Raw genomic sequence first — 22,030 nt, 5'->3', positions numbered from 1 at the left:
GCATCACATTTTTTCTTTGCAGTGTCCAAGCAGAGGTGTACTTAATATTCCCCACCACTGTCTCTTTAAAGAGGATGGTGTGTGTGTTAGAAGCAATGGGAAATCAAATCCAAAGAGCCAGGTATTTTTAGTGTCTAGTGAGACACTGTGAATTGAGCCTGGCTTAAGCAACTGTGCTTTGAATGCCTGAGGCTTTTCTTGTCCTTTTCCTACTGTATTAGTTAATCTAAAGAAACCTTTTGAATCTTTCAATAAATGCTATACCTCCATCCAAAAATACGTCACTTGCTGTTATCTTCAGTCCTCTTGAGGTTGGGCAGAGTGCTGCTTCATCACTTGTCATTGATAAAGCCAATAGATGGGCAGTGAAAATGCAGCTGGAAGTTACAGGGGCCAGCAGCAGTTACAGAGGTGTTGTTTGACATTAGGTTGACAAGATGTGTAGCTGCAGCCCAAAACATCTCACTTTGGAAACAATACTTTGGTGACAGCTACAATTAAAGCCTGACCTTCAGTTCTGGCGACAAGCTCAAAGTGTATTTCATAGTGTGTTGACTTGCATGTAGCAGATCTGGCAGTTGTGTGTAACCAATTCCAGTTGCCTGCTGAGTTTTTTCTCGTGAAAGCTGCTATTGCAACTCATAACAAATGTTGGCTCTGATTATATTGAAGCATGAACCTGAAATGGTTTGAGAAGGGTGCGGCATCCCTTTCACTGAGCTCTTACTGCCATAGGGGTAGCCAGCTGTGCAGTAGGGTACCAGTAATAATTCCGGTGGGATCTGCATGTCAGTTGATATCCTCAGCTGCACATAAAATAGCATCAAGTGAAAGAGGAGATACACAAGTAACTGCAGAACAGCCTGTATCAACACAGAGCAAGGAATGGGTCTATGAAATCGGTGGCAAGGGAGGAAACCAGTCCTCTCATGTCAAAGCCATGAATTACTGCCTGTTAGCTTTTAAAGAACAATGCAGTTTTGCAGAATTTTCTTTTGAATTACCTGAGCCAGGATTAGGTTGCTTCCCTTTTTAAGGGATGCTCCCTTTTTAAGGGATGCCTATAAAACCTGACAGGCCACCTGGATGAACAGGTTTAGAGCTACCAAACTCCCCCACCATATGGAAGAAAATGAAAGTTGGAGCACTTTGCAGTTGCAGCAAACATGGGCAGAAAGAACTTTGACAAATAAGGGCAACTGTTGCTTTTCCCAGTCAACTGCATTCATGTTGATGGACCTTGAGCGTTTTGCTTTTAAAGTCGTTTACATGTTACAGCCCCTGATTTTGGGCTTTTTTTATTGCCTATGGAGAGAAGGCACAGTCAGAGGAACTTTGAACCTTATGGTAATGCTTTTTCTTCATTTAGAGCAGCCCTCACCAATAGGCAGTACTCAGATCACGCAGCATGGCTTCAATTCTTCTTCAGCAGTTCCTCTGGGGGCACTTTGATCGATATGGCAAATTCTTGTAACAGTGAATGTACCTTTAATAGGACTTTTTGCAAAGAGGCTTTGTGAAGATTTTTTTTCAGTATTAGGAAATACAGTGTAGAGGAGACATAGCTGGTTAGAAAAGGGAATACTCAAGGGTAAGCATTACAGAAACCAGTCTGGGAGCTTCTGGTACTCGCAAGCAGTTCTGACAGCTGTTTGCCACCTGTAAGGGAACCTAGGGGAATAAGTGGTTACTATTTGACTTGTGCAGGTAAGTCTCTCTGCTGTACTCCCTCCTTTGTGCTAGGGTGTGGTATTAGTTGCTAGAGGACATAGCTGGAAGCAAGTGTTCAGTGTGCAGCAACGTCTAGCACAGCTCCCTTTTTACTTTCCTCCTGCACCTGTTCTACAAATGTATAAAGCATGTCAACAGGTTCCACCATGGGGAACAGCACACTCTACTGCCTTTCTAGGATCTTGGTTTTGCCCAGGTGGCAGTGGTTGAAGAGCACCGATGTCTGCTTGCCCTGCCTTTGGGCACCTCTCTGAGCATCAATGCCCTAGTGCTGCTTTCTCTCACTGCTTTCTCTCCAGGTCACCCTGAGCAAGGAATGGGCTGTACAGAGAACTGAACAGGAGCCTGACTTTAGGAGGCAATTTTTCCCGAACAAGGAGCAAGGAAGAGATCATTACTTATTTTCATTCTCCTTCATCCTTACCACCTGAAGAAATGATCTGCAGGAATTATTTCAAAGCAGGAACTGGTTTGGTGGTGTTCTTTTGTTTGGTTTGGTTTGTTTTTTTTTTTTATTTTCTGTTTTTCTTTACTGGTATTGCCCTTCAGAGAGCATTTGGATGTTAGAAACCACCTGCAAATCAATGTAGGATTGAGGGATTGGGACTTCTGCTTTGCACCTAAGCTGGTGGCAAAAAATACATGGAAGTTACAGAAGAGGAGCAGGCCATTCCCTGCCTTCCTCCACTAGAGTTAAAACACATCCCCACACTGGAAAACGAAGATATGCACAGCAAACAAAAACAGCAGCCAAAGTTATCCATGTGCAGTCCTGTAACCTTTTCTGCCCCACAAATACTCTTGAAAGCTCATGTCATCCCTGGGCTGGAATCCTTGCCCTCAAGACAAGGAAGGCCTTGGACCTTCTGACTGCTTTCTTTGCAGAACAAAGATTAATTGTGACCATTTTTAAATCCCATTTTTTCTAAAAATTGTTCATGAGGGGGAGGGGGTAGGGAATGGAGTAAGAACTACAGATGACATGGGAAATGAACAGGAATCTACTAATGCTGTATATGAGAACTGAAGTAGTAAATAATAGTTAAAAACTTATCTGCAGATGGTTTGGCAATTCCACATCAGGAAAGTATTACTCTAAACCTGGCAGATTTTAGAAGCTCTGTACATTTTTCCCCTCAGGTTGCTTCTTGTTATGGATTGCAGATCCTGCTGTGAGACTTCCAAGCAAGCACATACGTTTATGCAGGACAGTGAAAGAAGACATGCAGGTAGTAGTAATGATTTTTATTTGCAAACTGTACTTGCCATTACAATGTTGCCTTTTGGGAATTATGACAAAAAAGCCAAAAAATTCCAGAGAACTTTGCAGACCTGTTTTATCAGAAATTCAAACCTATTTCAGCTTTTAGCATCAGGTGAATCGGAGATGACCTTCTCTTTCAACTGATCTCCTGGGAAGCTCCAGTTCAGTTTGAGTTTGGGTATTTCTTGTTAGTCTCAGCCATTAGAATGCAAATTGTTTCTTCACATCCAGGGAAACATTCTGCACACTTTATGTGAGTGCCTGTCATTTGTTGCTACCTTGCAGCCTCCTCCACTGCTTTTTTTTTTTTTTTTTTTTTTTTTTTTTTTTTTTTTTTCTTTTTCATTCCTCAGTCCTGTATTAAGGTTTCAGCATTATGGAGCTTTTGTATTGTAAAAACTAATAATGCCCTTCATTATGGGAAGCTGTAAATCAAAGCACCATCAAAGGACTGAAAAAGTATTTCCATCAAGTTCTAAAAATATCGGATTGTTTGAGATGCAGTCCCAATATGAGGCTTCCTCCTGTCTTGGCTAAAGTATGTTTCTGTCTAAATATTTAATCCATGTGACATGTTTGTGGTGGCAAGAGCAGAACGGGAATAAGGAGCATCCAACAGAACTAAATATGGTCACTGCGGTCCATAACAAAATAAGGAAGCTGGTAGTTTAAATTTAGGTGAGATCATCAATTTCCTTTACAGAATTGGGAAGAAAAATGCTATGAGAATGAGAGGGATGAGTTATATTGACTAAATAAAAATAAAAATGTTTAAAACCTTCTTTTGACAAAAAAAGAGGCTGCAGTTAACAGGAAAAAGTCAGGATTTCATATGCAGAATAGAAAGAACATCAAGTATAGATGCTTCACTGATACTCAATTTGAGGGAATATATTTCTTTTGTTTTAAGTGTGATTGATATTTAAAACAGCTCCTGCTATATGAAATGGTGATAACTGACCAAACTTCTACACAATGTAGAGACAACCGTTTGACAAGACAAAATCAACATGAAAAACATACAAGCACTTGCTTTGCTGTGCAGTGTTTAATAGGACACGGGCTCTGCCCTTTCCAAGAGAGCACCATTTAGTTGTGTAATGCCTTGAGGAGTCATGTAACTCTGTTGAAGGATTTCACAGGACAGGAGAGAGAACACATCCACAGCAGCATTATTAAATTCATCAGCACATAAACAGACCCAACAAATGGGATTAGATTTCTTATTGGTAGGATGCTTCGAAGTGCACCAGGGAAGCTGGCAGCTCCTACTGTTTTTCAGAACCGTTCTAAAACTGTTCCTAAATGGGAAGGCAAAAGCTGCCTCAAGTTGTCATTAAACACTCTGTAGGTAGTCATAAAAAGCAAGGAATCAGGTTTGTAACACATGTATTGTATACCCTGTGTTTTGCAAAACATCATCTACATCATGTGAAGTATTACATATTGCTGGAATATAAATTCAGAATTTGCACAGCTTGACCACTACCAGGAATGCATTAACATTTTTAGGCTTGATTTACTGTAGCTTTTAAAAAATAAAATGCATTAAAAAAACCTTATAATTATGGTGACAGTTCTATGCTTTAGAAAGTGATTGTGTCACTTAAAGCTTCTGTCCAAAAAGAGTCCCCAACCAAAGAACAGTTCAGGACCTGAAATCTCAACTCTGGAAATCAATTTGTGGATTATTTTTCTGTTTTGAAGCATGGAAAGTTTATTACAATATTACATTTTACAATACTGTCACAATTGGCTTTCTGACTCATTAATCTGAAAAGCTGAACCACAGGAGATGAGAGAGCAGGTGCTGCACCAGATCAGGCATCAATCAGTTATGAAGATACTGGTCATTAAAAAAAAAAAAAAAAAAAAATCTTGTTAAATTAATGCCTAGTGAGCTAAAGCCCGGTTTGCTCCATGACAATTGCTTGAGAATCTTCCACTGGAAGGCGCTAGGCTTCTGATTACAGCATAAATCATTTCCACATGCAGTGAAATTCAATAGTGCAAGTACTCCTTTTCTAAGGAGACTGTGACCTCCATTGCTATGGTGTTATGAATGAAAACTTAAAACTATTATCTTAGGTTGAAATTGTTTCTGCTGTCACTGCAGATTTTAGTTCAGACAAAGGGCGAAAACCAAAACCCCTGTTAACTTCAGCAGGGATTTCCATTTAATTATCCAGTGTCAGAAGTTTCCTTTTGAATAGAATGTTGGTGTTTTTTAATAAAACCACCTTCCATTAGAAAAATTATGTATATTTTCGCATACATATTTGGCCACAGAAGACTCTCCTGGAGAGCTGTAAAACATACAAACCTGTAGATTATCAAAGAAATCGTGGAAATTCTAATTTATTCAAAGTCCTTGAATGCTCATTCTTTTGTTAAGAGCAATGTTTCTGAGTCTATTTTCTACACTAGATTTGAAAGGTGCTTGAGGAAATTAAGGGGTTCTTTTCAGAACTCTATCAGAATTTGGAACATGTAATGAACAGTTACAGCAGAGTGTCAGAGAGATGCTCACAGAATTAAACAGCTACCATGTATCATTAGCATGTGTTGGAAAGCATGGCTGACTTCCTGCTGGCATTCCTCCTCCCAGGAAGGCAATGCATTTGTAACTTGATCTGAATGTGTTATTGATTACCCAGTTTCAGGGAATGTAATAGGGAGAGCAGAAAACACTGGATTGTTTTCTGCCACTAAACCATAATAAGGCTGAAGCAAGACATCTCCTCTTGGTATTCATTCATTCTCCCATATGCAAAATGCTGGACTAAAAATGTTATCCTCTCTGAAGACTGATGTGATGCTTAATAAAATATAATTAATGTGTAGGTTTAACTTTATATTAAAAGCTATGTTTACATCTGTAAGGTGAATTTCTGCTTAGCAGGATACAGGGATTAAAGCTATTTCTACAGCTCTGAATCACTGTTCTCCTATTTGCTCAGATCTTCCACACCTGCATGTCTGGGGTAACAGGGAGGCAAAGTAATTAAAAGATGAGCCCTGATTTCTAAATCAGATATAAAGAGGTTGTTTGTACCTCCAAACATAAGCACAAGAGATGGAGAGACTTCCACTAAAATACCACACTTTGCCTTGAAATCTTTTTTTGTTAGATAGCAACTCTAGTTTAACAATCTTCTTACCATAAGTCTACTGTACTTTGCAATTTCCCTTACACACTTTAGGTATATAAAAGTTGGACAATTTTGCCCATTTTTAGTATGAAAAATAAATTTGGTTTGATACTATTTTCAGACAGAACAAGCTGTATTATTAACTTCAAAGCTTATAGCCAGAATGTCCATGAAACAGATGTATGAGCCCCAGCACTTATCTGCCTTTTTACTGGATAAAGGCATGGAGGCCTGGTGGCTGAAAGTGGCCTGGTCTGGAACTCCCTCCGGGATTCTTTCTATTCTTATGCATTTAAAGGAATTATGAAGTGTCAGCAAGCAGATGTCTGTGTTTACACGACTCCAGAACAGTCCTCTCTGGAGAGGGAAATTCCAAGAAAAATCTGTGAACTGTTTTAACTCTTTCTGATTGGGATACCACAAAGGCAAATCTTTGAATATTAAGTGTCTTTGTTGTGGTTTAAACAAAACTGGTGGTTTTACGTGGGAGTTGCCAGGATATGCTTCTCTCTACCACCAAGTGATGGACAGTGAGATTTGGGATTTGACAAAATCTATGTAGTATTTCTTAGTAAAAAGAGTATTTAACTTACTGCTTTAGTTTATGGCTACTGAAAAGGTCTGTATCCCATACCTCTTCACAACTAGAATCGTCAAAGTTATTAATTTTACTCACTCTTTGGGACTCAATATGTATAGATATTACTTGGAATTTTAAAACCAATTTTTCTTTACCATTTTGAAAGATCCTTAAAACTTGCAACTAGTAAAAAGAAATAATAATAACCAAAACATTCAACAGGACCTCAGGACAAAAATAATTAAGCAGGAGTGTAAAAACTGCAGGCAGGTGATTGCAACAACATTATTATTATAAAAAAGATGGTCACTGGCAGCTCCCATCCTGAGATTGACTGTTGGAAAAGCTCAATGGAATTTACTTTCTTGTTTCAGCCATCAGCAAGCTTAGTTTGAAACACATTTGAACTGTGCAATCTTAACCTGTCTGATTTGAAAACACTTGTTTCTGCTTTGTCAGAACTAGGAAAGTGATAGTTCAGAATGGAAAAATCTTTTTGTGATACAGATATCTCTGAATAATACATTGTTTATTTTATAATAAAATAAATAGATTAAAAAAAATTTATGGGTGGCTTAAGTCACAAAAGAGTGGAAGCCTTTTAAGAGAGAAATATCTGGTTCAAATGAAGTGTCAACCATAGAAAGTATATGGGAATAGCTGGTGGAAAGTGACTCCAGAGCAAATGCAAGGCTTCGTCACAAGGTTGTGGAACCTGTGAAGAAACAGAGTAAGGGAATGAATACAGGTCTTACCTTTCTTCAGCTTTCTACTCGTTACACGTTCTGGACTCTTGCCCATGGTCTGTGCTGATGCTTTGTGATATTACAAATGACTAAGAAAGACTCATGCAAATGGTGTTTTTGAAGGTGCAGACCTTTTCACTGGATTGTCTCCTTGCCACGAGGTGCTGGAGGGGCAAGGCAGCTGTATTGATGATCCTCACCAGGCCTGAAATTGGATTATTTATTTTGGGATGCTTACCTAGAAATAGACTGTTGCTGTTAAAGCCTTGACTAGATGTGTTTCTGCTGCTTTTCTCTGATACATCAATACAGTTAGAGTGACACCAGAACCTTGCTTTTTCCTTCTGCTCATTGAAAGGTTTCAAGACTGAAAGCAGTTGTTCTGTAGCAGATCTTCTGGCTGTTCAAAAGCTTCTGAAGTAGGATTTAGCACTGAAGTAACTGGCACTGGACTGAAGTTGAACTACCTTTTTTAACTGGCAGTAAAAATTAAGCATATTGAATGAAAAAGGTTCCTAGGCAGACAACCTTTTTATTTCTGCTGCTCACCAAACTCACTTCTCTCAGAATGCACATCTGCTTTCTTGTCATTCATGGATTAAAAAACAGTAATACATCCTGTGGCTGCTGGAGCAAGAATACCCGATTTTATGCTTTCATGAGGTAGTTCTCCATCCAATTTGGTGTACTATCAACAAGGATCTCCTCAGTGGAAATCTAAGTATTTAAGAGATGGTTGTGTTGGGAAGCTACCAGAAAGAACTGGGATCAATGCAACCCTTTCCCTGTGCCTTCTTCTTACACACTTTTTCTATTGTCTTTTTCGAGTGACTTTGCCTGGGGTTCTTTTTGCCTGTTGCTGAATTTGCAATGTTTAACACAGATCTGAGCACCACTTGTCTGCATGTTCAGTAGTGGCCTTTTTTATTAATCTGTGCAGGGTGGCCACTATGGCAAGGGCATGTCTGTGTTGTACAGTACTCACTACACATCTGACAACAAAGTCCACCACTAAACCACTGCAGGCTCATTTAGATGAGTCAGGGGGAATCTGTGTGACTTTACTTGTTGTCACAGTTTTGTCATCTCCAGCAATATAAACTAACAGGACCTGTAGTGACTGAGTGTGGTGGGTGGTTGGATGACACCGATTCCATCAAACCCTCCAGCAGAGTCCTGCAGGGTGGAGTGAGCCTATTTCAGTGGAAAGGGCAGTGAAGGTATGTTTATTTCCACAGAAAACCAAAGCAGAAGAGCCTTAACTTATGGCTGCTGTACGGACAGTACTGAAAAAAAACAGAGGGGGGAAAAAGAGACAGCAGAAAACTCTTTGGAAAGGAAAAATTTGGTTAAGACTGCCTAAGTTATCTTCTCTGGATAGAGTTGGGTGGGGGTGTGTGTGTGTTAAAAAAAAACAACCCACTTTTGGTAGGTCCCTTTAAACTGTTTGCTTGAAATATAAAGTACACAAAGCCTTAGTAATGCACTAGACTCTACTTTTCAGGCTGTAAGAGGATAGAGACTTGGTTAATGTTTACTGGGATGATCTCACAGCAGAGATAAACTAAACTGGGCTATTACCAGTTGTACATTCACAAAGTAGAGACAGTAACTATTTCTTCCTCACATCACAGCCCTGAGGATGACAGGCGACAGAGAGCCAATGTATAGAACATGCAGCAACTGTTGCCAGAGGAAATCAAATAGTGTCAGAAAATGCAACCAGATGCAATAGACACCTTGAAAACAGGGATTCAAAGGTTCTTTGCACAAGCTTTCTGCATGCTTGGAATTTTATTTTAGAAGCTATTCTAAGTACAGGAACACTGCTGGTAGTGTAAGCTGTCTTCAGTTCCAACAGGGACACAATTTGGCAGTTCATTCATTTGCAAACAGACATCACAGTTTTTCAACCTGTTGCCCATCGTGCACAAACAGCTTTCTAACATCTGGAAATCAGAAACCCAGTAATTTTCCTTAGTGTAATTCGATTGCCATAGCAACCAGGAGGCTATTAAAAATTTACAGGCAAGGGCAACAGCCTTCGGAAAGTGCAATGGCAAGTAATCAATAGATTCTCAGTGTCTTCTTATATTTATTAACTCAAGTTGTACACTTGGACCATTTGCAGATGTTAATTCTCCCTTTTATCTTTGTGAAAATCCCTGAAATTTTCAAATCCTACTTTTTCTTAGCTTAAAAAAAAAAAGGGACAAAGAAACTAGACTTCACAGACAAGTGGTGAAGACTGTCTCTTCTGCAAACTCAAACGTAGGAATAGTAACAGGTTAGCTTCCAACATCTGTTACAGGAATACAGCTCAAAGCTTTCTTTTAAATTAAAAAAATCTTCATAAAGACACAGGAGACGGTAGTTTAAGAACACTGCAATTGCTACTTACAATTATCAATGATACTACTCCCTAGCTGGCAATTGGTACTTTTAAAAACCTATGTTAGCTCTGTTATTTGTGCTTTAAGCCGTGCAGTCATCCACAGAAGCTGTCAATTAGCTTGATTCCTCTTCCCTTAACATTAGCTCTGTGATGCTTGAAAAGAGAATGATTTGAATCAGAGTGAAAGAGGTTTTGTTCTTCCTTTTACTGGTATTTATACTAACAGTTGCATCAACATGTTCAGCAGTTTGAACTCATAGGTTACCTCATGCACACAACAAAATTTAAACCCACTGACTCTACACTAACAGCTTTTAACTACCTTGAATACACAGCAATTAGACTGTGGCAAAATACATACGGATACCAGAAGGTTTAAGTGTAGTTTAATACAGCATCAAACAGCATGATTACTGCTACACAGCAGCAGGGTAGTACATGCAGATTTTTGGTGCATATTATAATAGCAGGAGTGTCAGCAGCATTAAAAGTTTCACTCTGGAACTGTACTGGTATGACCCCTTTTAACTACAGGAGTTACATTCTTGTATACAAATGTTTACATGAACAGTTCAGAACAGCAATGTGCAACAGCCACAGATCAGGGAACAAAGGGCAGTGGAATTCACCTGTGATTTTACTGCAGAAGATACTGATGAAATTTAAAATCCCAGATGTGCACTAACCAACCCTGATACAGTTTGAACCCCACACAGAGCTGGCGAAGCAAAGTGGATTACTATTTGTCTCCTGGGTCCTGCTGCACTGGAATGGCAAGTCTAGGGGTAACCTCTAGGACAGGAATGGTAGCCACACACCAAATATCTGCCCAGCTGTCTATAGCCCAGGAGGCAAAGGTTTCTTAGTGTCATCAAGGAAGCAATGGGGATGAGATTCAAAAAGCCTTTTTTGCCAGATCTAAAATAGTTTAAAGGCGAGGCCTAGATTTGAGGTCTAACACTCAAGAGCTATTAATTTTGTAAAAGTAAATTCAGAAGTCCAAGCTGAGAAATTGTTGTTAAATTTTAGGTCAGCAAAGCACACATTTAAGTGAAAATGGCAGGAAATTAAACTGAATCAGTTTGTGCCTTGTGAGACACACAGAACAGAAGTTACTTTAGGCAAAAAAAATTTGGTTGTGAATTAATTACTGAATGCTGTAACTGTATTACTATCGAGTGTAAACACAACTTGATTTCTTTCATTTCTTGTGCTGTAAAAAGTTGTTTGAGCCATCTCAAATGATAAAGTTTATCTAGTTACCTATGTCAATTGGTATGCAAGTTTCTGAAAGCTTGAGACATGAAAATCATTACATGACTCTTCACCAATCAGTGTGGGCAATCCTCCCTTTTCTCCACCAGTTCCAAGAAGATAGAAGGAAGGCAAACACCAAGATTTAGGGAAATGAGAACAAAGTCTTTACTCTTGAGAATTCTGGAAAATATTCTAAAAACTAATTTAATTCATTACAAGACAGTCATGTATAAAAGCACGTGTATGAATTTGGATTCAGAACAATTGCTAGGCAGAGGAGTTAACTGCAGTGCTGGTAAAAAGCACTGACAGATAAATGGATGATAAAATTTTCAAGCTGTAACATTATATACTTACACATCCCAATTGCATGAGCAAATCCTCTGACTTCACTGAGGTTACTCAGAAGCGCAGCTTGAAAACCAAACATGCTATGAAAAACTTTTCTTTAGAAGGAAGGTGAACAGCCCTTGTAGAATTTCCATATCATGCATTTTTCAAATGCTCCCCCATCTGAAGTCTAATGAAATAATTTCTATGAAGTTAAGAACACATAAAGATATCCTTAAAAAGAAAAGCAACCTGACTGCAAAAGTAGTTATCCATTCTGCTGACCAGACACATTTTACCTAGTAAGCGTTCCCAGCTTTGACATTAGGGAAATACTACATCTCAATGCATTACTTCTAAATCTAAAGAGGAGGAGTTTGACATTAACTTTTAAAATTCCATTTTAATTAAAATTTTAATATTCTAACTTATTTAACAATTTCGGAGTGTGTACTGAGTGCCACAGAAGAATGAATATTCCACATTATAAAGCTGGAATGAAAACCCAAAAGTTTGAACTATTACAGTGCACATCTTGGGGTAACTACCCACCCAGTGTGTTGCTGCATTACATGTACTCAGCTGATTTAAGTTCAGTTACTGTCACATCAGCAAAATTTAGTAAGTGATGCAGTTCACTCTTAAAGACAGAAGCAAACAGCAACAAATGAATTAATTTTTTGCTAGAAGAGTTAGTTACAAGTTATACAACTTCTCTACAACAACTAAAGAGAAAGTCAAATGGACTTCATAGACAAACACAAGGCAAACAAAACAGAATGGAAAAGTGTATGAACACAAACTTCTGAAAAATAAGCTAACTTACCTTAAAATTTAAGAAGTCTGTTGAAGAAAGAGCAATGCCCATATACTGTGTTCATTACAAAAGAATCTCTTCATTAACACAACAAGCACTACTTTGTTTCATGGGCTCATGAAGAAAGGATGTATTTTGTGCTTTATATTTTATCATCAGATGCTATTTCCAGAGTCATACTGTTACTATGAAGTGGCTTCATTAACAAATGAGGAAGTGATATATCCTCTCTCCATCAGAAACATGTGGGGAAAACAATGTTTGCCATATGGTAAAAAGAAAAAAAAACTGGTGAGGAGTTAAGTGCTTAAGCTTCCAGGATATCATGGCAAAAAAGGCAAAGCTTAAATTGGCTTTAAGTACATTATATTTATAGTTCTGAACATGTGTTCATGCACTTTACAACTCTTCAACGACATATTTAAAATTTACCATAATTGTAGAATTTCTCCCAGAATCAGAAAGGTGAATCATTTTTAAGTTTTTGGTGCTGACTCTTGACCAAATGATTGGAGTCTTTAGTAGTATAATGTACTTAAAATTGTTGGGTCATATCCTGAAGTACACTGGAGCAGCAGCTTAACAGATGGCATTGTGGAAGGTCTGCATGGATTAAACAGTGCTTCAAGATTATTTCCTCAGTTCTCTTTCTGGAACATTTACCTTCACTGATGTCTGACACCCGGTTCCAAGAGTTAAGAGTTATTACCAGAGGAGTCTGGCTTTGATGCCTGGGTCAACTGCAATGCCAAAGTGGAAAAATCCATCTTTGCAATGCGCAAGGGCAGCTCATACTGGCTACTGTGTAAGAAGTCCCACATCCAACAGTCTCTTTTCTCTCAGGAATCCCTTACCTTTCCTTTCTCCCTTCCAAACCCAGACTCTTCTCATGTCCAGTTGAGAACACATCACGCCTTTACTCTCTTAAATAAAATCATGTTTCCCCAAGATCACCAAATATTGCAAAAAAGAAATTGCATTCAATCACATAGGAAATGGCAACAAAAAAGGTGACTTGGTTAAGCACACAACAACTTCTTTTTTTTTTGTGAGCTTTACAGCACCTGGCAAGGTTTAAAAAAAAAAAAAAAAGGAAAGAAAATTTTACACTTCACTTTTCACAATGACACTGATTAACTTATGTATAAATTCTGAAGACTACAACTTGTCAAGTCATCTCAATTTCGCTGGTACCTATTGCAGATAACAATACTGATAGCTGCCATTTAAGGCACAGTTGTTTTGATTCTGGGATGAAGAGTTAACCATTCTTGATATCCAGCAGGCATTATGTTCTCAGTTCTCTGCAGAAGCCTTTTCAGATGTAATACTAAAATAACAGGGTCAACTGAGGGAAGAGAGAAGTGACATACTTCAGATTCTGGTCCTAAGAGTACAACAGACTTAGCACATTTCAACATATTAACCCCCCCCTTACAGTTTGAAGTTGTTCCTGAAGGCAGTATTAACCTAACACATCTTATGCTGAAACAGATAGGGAGTACAGAGGACTATTTTATCTCAGCAGAAAACAAGTTACTAAGAACAGTTTAATGGGATTCCCTGTGCTTTTCTACCTAACCATGCCTCAGGACTTGAGTATGTAAGAAGCTTAAAAGAATACATGGATTTTGAAAACTCAACTAATGGCTTTATTTAACAAAGTTTTTACACTCTACCTTGGCTTAAAAGCCAAAATCAACAAACAAATAATGGTACGTTCAACAAAAATTTATCTACTGCTGCAGGCTTAACATGGCAAGTTAAGAACATGCCTGCAGCTGGAACTAGTTCTTTTTTATTCTAGATTATGATATTCACTACTGGATTTAAGCATAGATCTTGCATGTAAAGACAAGCTCTAAAAAAACCCAACTCATTACTCTCCTCTTCAGTACAAAAATATAGCATGTACACACACAAAACAATTCTCCTGGCAAGAATGCCTGCTGTAAGTAAAAATAAAAAATAACTGAAAAATATAAAACAGATTAAAAAAAGATGCTATGCATGTACTAATGTCAACTGTATAACAAAAACTGTCATTCATTCTGTACTATTCTAGGAGGTGGATCCAGAAAGAACATTTGCATTTATTTAAGTTTGATGTTTTATGTGCTCTTTAGACTTAAATTGCCATTGAACAGACTTGTTACTATAATCCAGAAATTTCTAATATTGATCCAAATATATCGATTCTAAACACAAAAGCAAATGACTTCTGAATTAAATTTGTGACTCAAGAGTCAGTTCAACAAATTAAATTTTCCAAAACCAATACACTTGTTTCCTGAGATGCCTAAAAGTCATGTTTCAACTTCACATTACACTGCAATTAACAAAAATTACTATGCACAAAACCAGACATCAACTACAGCATACAGGCACATTTACAGAAGTCACCTAATTTCACTGTTATGAACTACTGTGTTAACGTGTACACCTTAACAAGCTCCTAAAATATTCTTTATACAATACAAAACAAGGATTTACAAAACTTAATTTTATTTCCAAGTTATTTCATTCTAAAAATGTTGAAACATAAAAAATACTTCCTAAGAGACTTTACAATAAAAGGCTAACAATCTGGCATGGGAGAGGTAATTATATGAAAACTTGTTTTAACAGTCACAAATCAGTCGCTGGTGATTAAAGAACATTTTGTTCTTCGGAGCTGGCAGGCACTTCCACATAGCCAGAAATATAAGTTTTTCTACCACTCCTTTTGCCTCCCATACATAAAAATATCCAATGCAATAAAAAAAAGGTAGGATAAAAGGGTGGACATGTGATGAAATAAAAGTATTATCTAAGGTCTTGATTATTGTTCATCTTGTTTAAGTGTAAAGATTCTGTCCCAAAGGTTTCCTGACAAGATGGAGTTATTTGGCATTTAAAAGTGTTAGCTGAAATACCTCCCTTTTTTACCAGTACATGTTGTTTGCTCACTGCTGTATTGCTGGTTTATGTCTGTAACAGAAACTGGCTCTAGGCCAGCCCATGGGTCCTCAAGCATTGAAGGTCTGTAATAGTTTTCCACATCATTAGACACTCTTTTCTCTCTGCCATGCGCTGTACCAAATGGAGTAGATGTCCTGGGTGATCCCTTTGGAAGAAAACCATCAGGTAAAGAAACATTTAATAGTCTAATTCAAACTAAAAAAAAAAAAAAAAAAAAAATTAAGTTAAAAAAAAAATTTAAATCTTTTGTTTTACTGTAGTAGAGCTCTGAAGCTGATTATTAGTTGTAATTACTACACCTTGCTTGCATTTTCCCCAGGAAATATTAACTTTAATGTATTTTACTTATGAGTGATGATTTACCAGGATAAGAAAAAAGCACCACCACAGGCTTCTCCAAAAAACTTGCTTACATCAGTCTGACACATAGGTGCAGAAAAGCAGCTCATACTATTTTTCATAATCTGTCACCATGTCTAACAAAAGCTGAACAACAAAACAGGGAGTTAGAGACTGAGGAAGAGCTGACAATATTAACAAGAGCAGAAGTCAAATATTAAGTACTTACAGATTGAACACAGTATTGTATAACTGAAATAGCTACAAAGAATTCACTGAAAAAAAATCCTCCTTCAACCAAACTAGTGTTCTATGAAATTTGAGAACAGATGACTTTATTTTATATACAATCTCAATGGTAATCAGTGATGGAGTGGGTACTGACTTTTGCAGGGAGCTTTTCATATTTTTTTTAAGATCAGGGATCACAACAATTGCTTCTGTAAAGCTGCTACAAGTCTGCAGCTTAAAGAGGGCTGTGACATAAAGGAACTCCTATAATAATTTTCTCCTGTTAGCATCATCCATTGTTCTCCTCAGATTCACTCCTCTAAAAAGTGAGGTTCTGTCTAAAGCTGTATTTTTTTAAATTAATTTGTTTTAACCAAAGGTAAACAACCCATACTACAGATAGACAATAATCTCCAAGCATGTCCATTGCATTCTGTATGGTTAGAACAACAGGATGCCTTGAGGCTGGTTATCAGATTTTGTAAAGCAGGGTAAAAGCACTTGATTAATGGCTGCTTTCCCTCACAACCCCAGCACCCCTGAATTTTTGCATCAGCAGTGATGGTATTTGAATTTGACTAGTAAGCCCTAACAGCATCTATGTAAATAGATCACATGAAACAATTTCTGAGCAAAACTGAGAAATGATGCCATAAAGTGAAAGACCCAGTGTTTAGCCAGAAGAGTAGATTTCACTCACACAGTTTGAACCTATTTCTGCTAATGTGCAGTGGCAGGAACATGTTGATGTGTTTCCAGCAAGAACTTTCCAGGAACTCCTAAAGTTTGATGATAATGGATACATGATCAAATGTGGGAACATCCATGTCTTATTTATAGGGCACTTGTTTCTAATGATTCTTGGCAGTTAGGTAATGTAGCTAAGACGATTTCAAAACAGAAGAATTTCTAAAAGGTGGTGATTTACTATACTGTATCAAACCCCATGAGGGTCAGAGAATCACCTCAGAATACATCTAAAAGCTTTCTAAGGGACATGGAGTTTCCTAGAGTAAGCTGACATTCTCTAGCAAAAGTGACATTTATGTTAAGCACTCACATTTAGTGAAACATCAGTTCACAGTGCATTCTGTCCTAAATAAACACAAATCCCCACCATCTCTAAACCACCACATTTAATGAACACCTTTTAACTTTGACATTGTAAAATCGATTGAATGTGGAGCTTATTTATTGCTGTGTTTAATCTGCAGAGGGCAAAAGAAACCTGAGCTGATATAATGATCTGCAATATTCAGTGAAGCAGCAAAATAATTCAATGGTAAGGCTCATTTGTATGGATTTATTTAATAACCTTAAATTTCACTACAATATGATGCAGGTAATCAGTAACACTGACATTTTAGCTTTTTTGAAATCTAGGAAATTTATTAGTATGTAATACTAGATTGAGAGCCTTCAGTACATGTTAAATTTAAGCATGTAGATTATTTAAGTTTAGAATACTAGTCATCATATGCTTTTTCCTCTCTGAATTTTTTTTAGGGAAGAAAATCAAAATGTGATTATTGACATTATAGGCCAGTGGAAAACAGCCCTACCTGTATAAGAGAAACCATTCAGTGAAAGAGGCACTATTTGGTACCAAAGACAGCTTAAAAAACTTTCTATTTGTCACTAATGTCAACAGCCTTTTTCAATGAATGTTGCTTAAAAAACCAGTCAATCTATTCTCAGTACTTTTTCTCCAGATAACAAATCTCTCCTTAAGAGTAAAAACCAACATCTTTTGGTGCTATTCATTAACATGTTACTGAGTGGAGTAATACTGCCTTGAAACTAGGAACAGTCACTCCCTTCATCAGCTTGCTTCACCTGATGTAATTATAGCTGCTGGCATATTCAGAAAACACAAAAATCACAACTGTACCATTTCAAAAGGGTGGTGTTTCTTTTACTTTCTGTAATAATTTTTGATCCACACCACTACACACCTGCTGCTTGTAGCTAGTTCACTAATTCCTGCTGAGTGTAGGAAACAAAACATTACCACTAAGTGAATTCTAACTGGAGATAAGAAACACAACAAAGATGAATCACAGAATGGTTTGGTTTGGAAGGAACCTTAAAGATCATCTAGTTCCAACCTTCCTCCCGAGGGCATGGACACCTTCCACTAGTCCGGGCTGCTTAAAGCCCCATCCAGCCTGGCCTTGAACAATGTGGATGGTGCATCCACAACTTCTCCGGGCAACCTGTTCCAGTGTCTCACCACCCTCACAGTACAGAACTTCTCTCTTATATCCAATGTAAATTTACTCTCTTACAGTTTAAAGGCATTCTCCCTTGTCCTGTCACTACATACCCTTGTTTCCACAAACATGTTTTCATAAAATATAAAGTAGAAGCACCTCTGTGCAAAAACCAGAAAGTGCTGTTAACTACTGGCCACATAAACGCTGAGTTAGCCATTTCAGAAAAAACAAGCTCTGTATGCTTTTCTTCAAGTTTTCTGTTTGTTTCAAAGAACAAAAGTCTGCGAGCACAAAATGAGTACAGAATGCTAATGGCATGACATTAATAGAACACTAAAGTAAACATAAACTGTCTTTTGGATTTTCCAATGCAATTTTAAAGGGCCACTTAAAACTTTCATCTCAAAAGTGACTGTAGCATCATAAATGTCAGAGGCACTATAGTTCACTTAACAGGATCTACAGAGGAGAGGGGACAATGCACATGCATCACAAGAAATCTGATACTTAGAAAATGCATAAAGGCTTTCTACCTGAATCTATTTACGGCCTCAAGGGCAGAGATCCTTGTCCACACCAAAGCAAATGAGGACTCATGGTTTATGAGACTAACTCCCTCTGTGATTGCCTCTACTGCCCTCCCAGGCAGAACAGCTCATGTGTACACATGTAAAAGCGCAGACTCATGCATTTCTTCAGTCCTGGGCAAAGCTACAGAAATTCAACATCCTCTGAGTCTCTGAAGGAATTGCCATCAGGCCAGTGCTCCTAAACTACTCACAAGGTCTAAAGAAGGAAATGGGAGAAGGGAAGATGTTGTGACAGTCTGAGACTGGATTCAAACTTGTGTATTCTTTACGTCATGTTTCTTACCTCAGAATGCAACCTGACTTTATGGCAGGTTTCTTACATCAAGAATGGAGCCTATGAACCTATAGGTGGGTTCCTGTCCTCAGGTCCTGACATGAAACAGTTCTGACTAAAACTAAAGACAAAAGGATTCCTGCATATTCTTCTGCTCAATTAATTCTAAGGCAGGCTTTGAAAAAAAAGCTTAAAGAGTGATCTTTTGAAGGGAAATTAGACATCGATGACATAAATTATCCCTCCAGATTCTACAGCAGAAATGCCACAAGCTTGGCTTTTTCAAAAGGCACTGAGGTTAAGCAATCTGTTGGTTTCCACACCAGGAGAGACTCTGCTGTTGTGCTGAAGAAAATGTATAAATTTTATAATGATTCCCTTCCACCAACTGTGAGACTCCTGAGTTAACTACATCATAAGAAAAGAACAAAATACTAGTTTTCAATGGACACATGACAATGCAGTGCAGGCACATTAAGATTTTACTAATCTCTATTAACATGTGACTTCATTATACTTCAAGCCTTCAAGTATCAATAAGAGCACAAAAAATTTTATCATTGTACTGCACGTGTCATTTGTTACACTTTGAAGGTTTCTCTAATATTGCATAAAGCCAGTCATATACATAAAGTTGTTATTCTGAGAACTGACATCCCTGTGTGCATTGCCAGTCACATGCTACAAGTAACACAGCTAAAAAAAAGCTTAACTCACAGAACCTATTGTTGATGGCTTTCAGGAAAACTATACAAACAGAAGCTTTCCGTGCAATGCAAAGACTTTAAAATGAGAGTCTATTATCACAACAGATGCTTTCGTTTCTGCTCAAAGGATCCTCAGCTTCTCTTTAACAGAGCACTCCTTTTCTCCGTCCGTGTCCCTGAAAACTCCGAGTGTGGATAGGGCAGCTCCCATGATGGGAGGACAACACGGGCAAAGTAAAAACACACCACGCTTCACCTCTGCATTAGAGAAAACTGACCAAAGGGAGGCACGTACAGGACAAAGAGGTTTTTGCTGCCGTTTTGGGCGATGCTTAATTCTCTACCTTCACACGGCAGAATATGAAAAAGAAAGCTGCAAAAAGAAAAAGCAAAAGAAAAGCTGCAAAAGAAAGCTCTTGTGTCTTCGCAACCCGTCAGGACTGGGGCCCTCTTCCCTATCCTCATCTCACAGCTGCCTGTGCTCTGTCCGTCCCCTCTACCCCGGGGGAACGGGCGGAGGAAAAACTGAACGTTGCTCAATGCGGCTCAAGCCTCGCTCTCCCCCGAAAATCCTGCTGGCGGGTGGATGCTGCGCTGGCACAAGCCCTCTGCGGGCTACGGGCCCCGCTGTGAAGCAGAAACAGCACCTCCCTCCCCGTGTCCCTCTCCGCCTTCCCCCATACCTGGAAGTGCCTCTGGAAGCCGCCGGGCGAGCGCTTGTGCTGCGGCGGCGGGTGCAGAGGCGCTCCGGCCGGGGACGCGCCGCCGTACGGAGCCGGGTACCGCGGACTGACGCTCTGCGGCCTGCGCGGGGTCTGTGCCCCCGGCGAGGGGCTCCCGAAGCGCCCGTAGAACCCAGGGCCTCGGGGCGAGAGGCCGCTGCCGTACGGCCCGGGCCGGTGGCCGTAGGGCGGCGTGTGGTGGGGGCTTCCGTAGCCCCGCGGAGAGGGCGGCAGGGCCCCTCCGCCGGAGGGAGGGCTCCGGACGCCGCCGCCCGCGTAGGGAGGTGTCGGTGCGCGGAATCCCGGCCGGTACATGGCCGGGACAGGCCGGGAATAGCGGCGGGAGCGGGACCTGTGCAATGGCGGCGCCGCCGCGTCCTCTCTTTTCTCTTCCCCCGCCTCTTCCTCGCCAGGCGGCCGGCAGGTTCCGGCCTCTAAACGTTCCGTGGCGGGGAGGGCGAGGCGCCGTCCATCCCGCCTGGAAGCGGGAGGGCGGGAGAGAGGGCCCGTCAGCTTCACCCAGCGACCTGTGCGCCGACCCCCAGGGATTCTGCGCGTTTTCAAACTGAAGGGGAGTAATCTGGAGTGAGAGTCTCCGAGGATGCCTGGTAACTGAGACGATGAGGCTCACGGCGTTCTGTCAGCGCTCGGCGTGGCTGTCAGCGAATGCCCGCGGTTCTACAGCTGCTAAAAAACAACGAAACGAACTCCTGTAAAGCAAAGCGAGTGTTTACCTCACATTTCATGTCACTTCAGATAGGCTTATTGTGCGCCTTTGTTCTGGAGTCTTTTAAATGTCTGAGCCTGCAAATGCTACGTGTTACGGCAGTCCCGATTGAAAACACACAGAGTGACTTTTAAGGAGTACTTTAATGGAAAGGGTTTTCGTCAAAATCAGTTTGAACTGTCAGCAGTTAAGTGAGTGGTAGCTCAGGCAAAGACTTACTCATACAAACTCGTGGCAAAATGCTATTTTGTAGAAGAACTTCATACTTAGCACGAAGTAAATTTAAGAATGCTATTTATCACCATTCCTGCTCTGTTCTCAAGTACGTATTAATGCAAATCCTCAAAAACTCTGTAAAAAATGCTAAAGGGGTTTTTATTATTATTTATTTCTGTCTGTACAACAAAGCACTACTCGGTTTTAGGACATTGCAACACAGGAAAATTAAAAAGGGCTTTCAGAACAGCAGTGAACAAAACTTTATTAAAATAAACAGAATGTTTCTATGCTTTATACACCAGTTTTGCTTTTCTTTGGCTTTAAACAGGTTTTGGTTTGTTTTTTTTTTCAATGGCAACAACTAACTTTATATTCTCAGGGAATTCAGCTCCTCACTATGTTATACAATCTCTCTGTGAAAAAATGAGGCAATATCTTTTAAATTCTAAAATGGAAAGAGGCTAAACCTGGCCATTAAAATTTTTTGATAATCCTTTAGTCTGGAAGACTATCTGTTTTTATTGTGCACACAAGGAACGGCATGTCTACACAAGACAGTTTATCAATGTAAGTAACCAAATGATCTGATCTATCTCATTCCAAAAAAAGCACAGCTTAATTTAAACCCTTTTCACACCAAATGAATTAGAAATACATATTGTTGTGCACATGTTGAGTTATACTAGGGTAATTTTGCTGATAAATTTCTTCTTGTTCACAAAGCTTGAAGCATCCATGTAATACTTTTGATTACACACAGCATGTCCAGTTA

General features: G+C 39.2%; 1 protein-coding gene across 3 annotated transcripts; it reads right to left on the bottom strand.

Annotated features, from left to right (window-relative positions):
• Window positions 1-4,024: 4,024 nt before the first annotated feature.
• LOC138101029 (M-phase-specific PLK1-interacting protein-like) lies at window positions 4,025-20,929 on the bottom strand. Of its 3 annotated transcripts, none has more exons than XR_011146996.1 (3): window positions 20,274-20,706; window positions 11,483-15,378; window positions 4,025-7,442 (listed from the first exon to the last, which is right to left on the bottom strand). XR_011146996.1 is itself a non-coding variant. In XM_068998865.1 (2 exons), the coding sequence occupies exons 1-2, from the start codon at window positions 20,625-20,627 to the stop codon at window positions 15,175-15,177; spliced, it is 558 nt and encodes a 185-aa protein (XP_068854966.1). In that variant the 5' UTR covers window positions 20,628-20,929; the 3' UTR covers window positions 4,025-15,174. The 3 variants fall into 3 exon arrangements, 1 of the variants encoding a protein (XP_068854966.1); XR_011146995.1 differs by having other exon boundaries at window positions 4,025-11,660; window positions 12,282-15,378; XM_068998865.1 differs by having other exon boundaries at window positions 4,025-15,378; window positions 20,274-20,929.
• Between the last annotated feature and the right edge of the window lie 1,101 nt (window positions 20,930-22,030).

Source organism: Aphelocoma coerulescens, unplaced genomic scaffold, assembly GCF_041296385.1.
Source record: "Aphelocoma coerulescens isolate FSJ_1873_10779 unplaced genomic scaffold, UR_Acoe_1.0 HiC_scaffold_183, whole genome shotgun sequence".
Classification (NCBI taxonomy): Eukaryota; Metazoa; Chordata; class Aves; order Passeriformes; family Corvidae; genus Aphelocoma; species Aphelocoma coerulescens.
The sequence above is the reverse complement of the archived record's forward strand: the minus strand, read 5'-3'. Positions and strand labels throughout refer to the sequence as shown.